The following is an 8,199-nucleotide window of genomic DNA, read 5'->3' on the forward strand; positions in this document are numbered from 1 at the left end:
TGTATCCAGTGTTAGTATTTTTAAGAAAACTGTTAATGTCTAATTTTGAGGTATAACACCTTTTAGTCTCATGTTGAGGTATAACTTCAAAATTATTTTTATATTAAAATTTTTAGATTTAAAAATTATTAAATTTAAATATTAAAAATTATATATTAAATTTTTAATAATTTTATTTACATTTAATTAAATCGGTTGAATTCCGGTTGAACACCGATCGAATCACTGAATCAGTGAACCAATTACCTCATCGGTTTATTGACCGGTCCGGTTCTCGCAACCTTGAATTTTAGTATACATTGGGCCAAATAGAATCTTTTTTAAACGATGGAATATTTTATTCGACTCAATGCTGAAATTCCGAATCCTATTGCTATACAAATATATATTTATTAATTTGGTGAGTAATTAAAATATATGATTTATATAGTTTGAACTTTTTAAGTTTTACAAAATATATATAGTTTGTAAATATCCTTTTATTTTACTTTTACAAGGTAAAAATTAATTTTATTGAAGGTTAAAATATATTTGGTAATTTAATCAATATTTATATATTAACTAATATTTACATTATTATTATTATACAATTTTATTAGTATTCAATTCTAAAGAATTAAGAGTATATTACTTTAGGATAAAGCTCAAATTTAAAATGCGATAAAATATTTAATTGTTAAACATATATTTTGTAATAGATTTATTGATACAGAACAGAACTCAAAATAAACAAAAGACAAGAATTGAAATTGAATAAAAAGATATATTAAAATTGAAATAGAAAACAAAGGATAAATATAAAACCCAATCTAATAACTAAATAAACAAAATCAAAATACATTAAATTAAATTGAACATTCAAAAAATATAAACTAATAACTTTTAAATAATACTTGAACTTTTTATGTTATAAATATTTAAAGCGTATCTGATTTTAATATAATTTTTTGTAAATATGATTAGAAAAATAAAATTTTTTACCTTTAAAATTTAGTAACTTTATGACCATTTTATATTTCTTGAAAGGAAAGGAGTCATGACATTATAAAGTCTATTTTTATAATCAGAAAAATAATTGTTAGATAAGTAAATTTGATAAAGAAACCAAATAATATGTTACATCATTTTATTTTGCACTTTATACTATTACTGTGCATAGTTAGAAAAAAGAAAAACAGAGAAAGCTATGCTTATTTATTAGCCCAACTGAAAATTGTTCAATTTTTTATTCGGTCTATTATTATGTGACAAAAAAAATGAATATCATTAAAATTTAACAATATAATTAACATTATATTTAAATAGACAAAAGCTAAAAATTACAGTATTTTTATTGCACATCATAAAAGAGAACACTAATAGTAGATATCAAATCTCATTAATCCCAAAAAAAAAACGCCAAATATTACTTAGAAAAGTAAAACACATTACTTCTATATGTGTAGATGTCTTTTGGCATCTACACCATAGACTTCAACTTAACACTTTGTTTGGATTGAGGATGAAAAATGAGAGGAAAGAAAATAGAAAGAAAGAAAATGAAAGAAAAAGTTTATTTTTTTTATGTTGTTTGGATGAAGAGAAAATGAATGGAAAGAAAATAGAAGAAAATTTTTCTTTTGTTTGGATAGAAGAAAAAATAAGAAGAGAGAAAATCATAACCAAGTGAAATTACCTTAATACATTTTCTTATATTATATATAAATTATCTTATACCAATGTACTTAAATTATTTTTCTAATAAAAAAAAGTAATTGCAATTACATTTCAAAATTTTAACCTGTTATCTTTATTAACAATAATGTTTTTTTGAATTTATCCTTTTATGTTGTTTTTTAATGTCATAAATAAAAATATATATCATTCTTTTTAAATATATACAAATATAACAAAACGCAAAAACAAGTAACAATGACCAGGAAGATAGGTGTTCTCTTCTTTTGGAAAGATTGAAATTAGAGATTTTAATTTCTGTAATTGAAAGGATAAATTTATCTTTTTACTCATAATTTCCTTTCTATTTCAGTTTTCTGCCCAACTTTAACGTAAAAACTTTTAAGTGGATCCTATACATACTTTTCTATTTTCTCTTCATTTTTCCTTTTGATCCAAAAGAAGGAAAACTAAATTTTTTATCCGTTTTCTTTCCTATTTTCTTTTCTTCCAACTTTATCTCATCCAAATAAACTGTAAGTGAATTAATTTTGATGTAACAACCGGCTAAATTTAGTGAAGAAAATCTAGATCAAATTTGCAAATTAAATAAGAATTTGTATGGATTAAAATAAGGATCATATGCTTGGTTCTTAAAATTAGTATCTGTTTCATCTTCTTTTGGTTTTCAGAATCAGACCTCTCTTTGTTTTTTAAGAACAATGGTAAGTTTCAACTTTAAATTTTAGTGTACGCAGATATTAGAAATTATTTTTAATATAGAAATAGAGATAGTATTTTAGTTAAATATTGACATTTGAAGTGTATTATATTATTGTAGAAATTATTCAACACGTACTTCACATATTAGTCAAGATGTTGCCACATATTCAACATGTCCCTCGCGTATTGGTCAGGATATTGCCACGTGTCCAACATACCCTCACGTGTTGACTTCTTACCTACAAAATTCACCTACCTTAATTACATTAAATAATCTCATTTCTAACAAAAACACCAATATTTTTTTTATATAAAAAAAAAATCAACCGCTACCTAGATGACATATTGATCAAAGGTAAAGACCTTCTTGCTATTCAAAATATGATTACTGTTCCGTCTTTACTTTCATCTCTTTGTTTTCAGACAATTGATTCTCAGTCCTTAATAAATTTTTATTTTTTTAAAATTTTTGAGAATTATTTCTATCAAATAGATTTATTTATCTCTTATTTTAAAAAGGGATTAATTTATCTTAAAATATATTTTTTGAGATTTAATTGTCTTATAATAAAATTTGTTTTTAATTTTTTTTATCCAACACTTAGTTGAAAATTTGATTAAAAGCGACTCAAAAATCATTTGATTTAATCGAAAAAAATTCTTGAATATTTTTAAAAAATAAAAATATCTACTTTAAAATTTGTTAGTGACTCATGAGAATGTTTACTATTGTTATTAACCGATATTATCAATTAATAACCATCGTCAATCGTTTGTTGATTATCTTTCGACTTATCTATTTATTTATTTTTGGATTTTTTTTAAAAGAATAGAAGTGAGTGAGGCATGCCCTCTTCAAAATGTTGTTGAAGGACTACCAATGAAAAGGCATGAATCTCCGCTGTCCCTGCCATGCCTGACTCTTCTGAAAAACACTGACGACAACAAAACGTGAACAACAACAATATCAACATATTATCAACTACTCCCCCTGCCACGTTCATTCTGCGTTCCCTCTTTCACATAGCTAAAAAAGAAAGGAAGAAAAAAAAAAAAATTAAAATAGTAACAAACTCTTCCCGTCTTCCGGTCTTCCCCGTTCCACTTTCTCCCTAAACACCATTCACGTCCTCCTTTTCTTCTCTGGCTCGGCCACGGAGAGAACCAGACCGGTTCGGTTCGACTCGTCAGAAGGGGGATCCGGCTTTCTCCGCAGTTGACAATACGTAACGGCCTAACGGAAAACGGAAAAACTAAACAAACTATTTGCTTTTCTTTTCTCCTCGGGTGATGAGATGAGAGGGAGCTACTTTTTCAACCGTTGGATTGAGCAGAGGGTCCGCCTGCTCGCGATCTCAGCCGTTAAATCGTTCAAGATCAAGCTCCTCCTCTTCTTCTGCGTCGGGCTTACGCTAATCGCGTTTTCCACAAGTGCTTCCAGCTTCTTCCTTTGGAATAATCAAGCACCTGCTCCCTATTATGGCCCTGATTTCAGGTTCTAACTACAATACGCTTTTTTCCTTTTGATTACTTAATCCTATTTGTTAAATATGTTAATTGCTTAATATATGCTTGTTTTTTATTTTTATTTTTTTTTCAATTCAGGCCAACTTAATTGGAGAAATAAATTAAAATAAGAATAAAAATTGCTATGTTTATTGGTGAGAAATCTGTTTTTTATGAAAGTTTTTAAGTTTAATAATGAACGTGTAGAGTGTTAAAGTAACAATTATAGGCTTTCCTTAGAGGTTCTTAGCTTCCATAAAAATGTAAACAGATTCTACATTAAACGACCACTGAGGAACTTGTATTTTAGTACTTTGTTTGTTTCACAAGAGAGAGATCCATGTTAGATTCAAGTTCAAGCTGCTGGACGAAAAGCTATAGAAAATGACAAAAAGTTTTTTGTTTTTTTTTTTAAATTATGTTGAACATTTCTTATTTCTTATTAAACAACATCTAGCTTAACAGCTGCACTAATTCCATAAAAACGATTTCTTTTCAAGATAGTGAGTGGAAATGAACAGCTTTTATCTATGAGGTAGTACTTGATTGGATACCAGAAATCAAAATCATCTTAGGATTGGTGTTTTCATGTTGAACTTATTTTCTTAACTGGTGTTCTGAGATTATGCTGCTTGTAAACGTCAGCAAAGTGAATTTTAAGGCTTTTGTGTTGTGTTTTTGTTCAAAGGAAAGGGTACTCAATAGTGATGAACACATGGAAGAGATATGATCTTCTAAAGCAGTCCATCAAGCATTACTCATCGTGTCCTCGCCTTGATTCAGTGCATATTGTGTGGAGCGAACCAGATCCACCTTCGGATTCTCTTCTGAAATATCTATACCACGTGGTGAAGTCCGTGCCTAAAGATGGGCACCAAGTCAAATTGAAGTTTGACATCAACAAGGAGGATAGCTTGAACAACAGGTTCAAGGAAATTAAAGATCTAGAGTCCGATGCTGTCTTCTCAATTGATGATGATGTCATATTCCCTTGCTCTTCTGTGGAGTTTGCATTTGATGTTTGGCAAAGTGCACCTGATACAATGGTGGGGTTTGTACCTCGTGTCCATTGGGTTGATTACTCGGTATGGTTTATCTAACTTCACCCAATTCAAAATGTTTTTGATGATTTTGTTTCACTATATTTCTTTCTGTGCTTATACTTTTGTTGACCAACGACCAAGCCCATCCTCTTTTTATTGGAATTTTCATGCATTATTTCTTGTTCGTTGTTTTGCTCTTCATCGTTTGGAGTCTAATATGCAGTTTTTCAAACACACAGGAAGCAGTCTTTTGAAACATAAAGTGAAGCTCCATTCCAAATTTTTGCATGCCTATTAATTGCCATCAAGAGAGGCATAGTTTTTAAATCTTTAGTTAAGATATTCGAGCCTCACAAACTGAGGACTTTTTATATTGTTACTAGCGGCAATCTAATTCTAAGGGATGGGAAAGCTAATTAGCTGGACTTTAGTCAGAGAAGAAGGGATTTCATCACTCTATCTTATGTCCATCCTTGTAAAACCTGGTAGTTTTGTTTGTTGCACCTATAAACTTGACGTGAGCTTAAGATTAGTTGAAGGTTAATTCATAATTCTGCAGTTCCTTACACATTTACTTTATTAATATTTCTATGTAAAATATTAAAAACATCTTAAGCTAATCTTCTAGTTATTGAATGTGCTTGCAGAAAGGTGGCGGCTCCAAATTTAAATATGGTGGATGGTGGTCCGTGTGGTGGACGGGTACATACAGCATGGTGCTCTCCAAGGCAGCATTTTTTCACAAAAAGTACTTCATTCTCTACACAAATCAAATGCCAACGTCACTTAAAGAATATATAACTAAGAACAGGTTGTTCTTTTCAGCTAATCAATCATTCACTGCTTTCTTGTTTATGAAGTTTAAACATTCCATATTGTCGATTCCAACTTCTTTTAATGTTTTCTTAATACCCAGGAACTGTGAAGATATTGCAATGTCTTTCCTTGTTGCAAACGCAACTGGTGCACCCCCCATATGGGTTAAAGGTAATTGTTGAATACCTGAATGCATTTTATGCTTTTAATTAAAAAATACCAAATAATAATTACGTAGGAATTGGATAATTTATTTTATTTTTCCTTTTGCTTATTTTGTTCACATGGAAAGTTCCTTTCCCACACTAGCTCAATGTATATAATTCCCTTGTTCCAAGTGATTTGTCATTTAGCTAAAATTAGCCCATTTGCTTTAGGGAGTAATACTCATTGATTGCTAAAGCTACTTGTAATTCCTACCTTTGTCATGTTTATTTGGAGGTTGTTTCCATGTGTCTTGCATAACATGATAAAATGGTTTTTGATCTTGTCTGAATAAGAACAGATCTATACCCTTAAGCACTGCTAAACGGATGAAGCTGTGATGACTAGTAAAGGTTTTAAGTATAACTCACCTTGACTAACTGCACCTTCTTATCCTTGTCTCTTACTTCAAAGCTCTATCATATATTTCAACAATTTACAGTATTGATTCCTTTTTTGTCCTTTCTATCAAAGAATTCTGCAATGCACGGTTAGCCGTGGTAGTGCAACTTGCTTTGAAAGCAATGAAATTGCTTGTGTTTTGTTATCAATTGACATTTTTTATTCTCACTCAAGTCCTTCTGCTCAAGTACATTTCTGGGTTAATATGTACAATCTTCCGTTTCTTTTTATTTGTTACTGTCACTTACGATGTACCAAAAGGTGACAGTGACAAATACGAAAGAAGCGGAAAGAGTACCTGGTCGCCATGCTCCATCTAAGCCTTGTTTTAATGTTGTCCCTGATTCCAATGATCGTAACGCGTAGTGAACATTACTAATGCCCCTCTTGAACCATATTGTTTATACCACCTTAGTACACAAGTTTGTTAACTTAATCATTCTTTGTTACAGGAAAGATATTTGAGATTGGATCAACTGGAATCAGCAGTTTGGGAGGTCACAGTGAAAAAAGAAGTGAATGCGTCAACAGGTTTGCTTCTGTGTTTGGAAGGATGCCATTGGTGTCTACCTCAGTGAAGGCTGTTGATAGTCGCAATATTTGGTTTTGGTGAAGCTAGATTTTCATGTTATAGTTTTTATAGAAATTTCAATGTTAGCTAGTTGGGTTACTTGATTTCACTGTAGTTACAGAGCTGTATAATATTGTGAATCTTGCACACAATTCATGCACTTAGTAAGGATAGTTAGCAGATTCCTTAGATTGATTTCTTGTATTATTGTCTGTAATACAAGCACAACAGCATGGTGCTTTTCGTTCCGAAAGCAAAATATTATGAATTTGATTGTAAAATATAGAGGGGTATTACACCCTTAGCAAAAGATACTTCTCTTTTATATTTTTTGGTCGGGTTACTGTTCATCCTTGGAGCAAGGAGAAGTGAGCAATTTCATGTCATAGGTCTCATACACAAGTAAGAGGGAAGTAATTCTAGTCATATTTTCTAACTCGTAACAATATATCTTGTTTCATGGCTGGTTATGCTACTGTGAGGAAGAAAATTTTTTCCTCACTTGCTGAAATGTCATGGTTGTAGTGGAAGAGGACGCGTGTTGTGTTGGTTTCAATATAACCAGACAGCTGCTGTTGCATTTGCAAAGGTGCCAGAAACCATCGTTGTGGCTAATTAGGGTGACTTAGTGTGTATTTGAATTATCGTTTGTAAACAGAAATTTGTATAAAATTGATTTTGTAAATTTGATTTTGATGAAAAATAAGTTTGTATTAATATGATTTATGTTTGGCAATCTTTATATTAAAATAGATTATAGTAAAATAAATATTATTTGAATTATAATACTTAAAATCACTTTCAAATAAAAAATTATTAAAAAAAATATCAATTTAAATAAATGTTGTTTGAATTATAATCCTCAAAAGTCAAAACTAGTCTCTGCTTATTATTTTTTTGTTTTTTACGATATGTATCGTTTGATAGATCACGGATTAGTCTGTCACACAATAATGTAGTAATATGTATGCGTTCGTAAATAAAAAAAAAAAAAAACTAATATATATGCTTTAATCTACATAAAAGCATGTTAAAAAAAATCCACATAAAAGGAGTTTAAAATAATATAAAAAGTAAAACGGTGCCTTCAACGTGTCGCACCCTATGCATAGGGTTTGGGTTTTTTATTCAAATACTTTTATTTAAAGGATTTTATCAAACGATTATCAATGATATACTACAAAATTTATTTTATTTTGGGTCTCACTAAATTAATTTAATAATTATTTTAAAATTTAATCTTTTAGACTTCTTTTTTTAACTTACAAAAATATTCTTAGT

The 8,199-nt window shown here is 29.8% G+C and overlaps 1 protein-coding gene and 1 long non-coding RNA gene across 2 annotated transcripts; both read left to right on the forward strand.

Moving 5' to 3' along the window:
- On the forward strand, positions 2,291-2,569 carry LOC110262993. The gene is made up of 2 exons (XR_002348006.1): positions 2,291-2,378; positions 2,495-2,569. It is a non-coding gene; the product is annotated as an uncharacterized LOC110262993 (long non-coding RNA).
- On the forward strand, positions 3,191-7,245 carry LOC107644017 (glycosyltransferase family 64 protein C4). Its single transcript, XM_016347789.2, has 5 exons — positions 3,191-3,871; positions 4,571-4,967; positions 5,573-5,736; positions 5,842-5,912; positions 6,800-7,245. Exons 1-5 carry the CDS (start codon positions 3,672-3,674, stop codon positions 6,958-6,960), a joined length of 993 nt encoding a protein of 330 aa, XP_016203275.1. The 5' UTR covers positions 3,191-3,671; the 3' UTR covers positions 6,961-7,245.

Source organism: Arachis ipaensis, chromosome B05, assembly GCF_000816755.2.
Source record: "Arachis ipaensis cultivar K30076 chromosome B05, Araip1.1, whole genome shotgun sequence".
Taxonomy (NCBI): domain Eukaryota; kingdom Viridiplantae; phylum Streptophyta; class Magnoliopsida; order Fabales; family Fabaceae; genus Arachis; species Arachis ipaensis.

Excerpts from the sequence above, each read along its gene's own strand:
- LOC107644017 (XM_016347789.2), top strand. The coding sequence starts at position 3,672 with ATGAGAGGGAGCTACTTTTTCAACCGTTGGATTGAGCAGAGGGTCCGC. Across the intron at positions 3,872-4,570 it reads TATTATGGCCCTGATTTCAG|GAAAGGGTACTCAATAGTGA; the intron begins GTTCTAACTACA and ends TTTTGTTCAAAG. Across the intron at positions 4,968-5,572 it reads TCCATTGGGTTGATTACTCG|AAAGGTGGCGGCTCCAAATT; the intron begins GTATGGTTTATC and ends ATGTGCTTGCAG.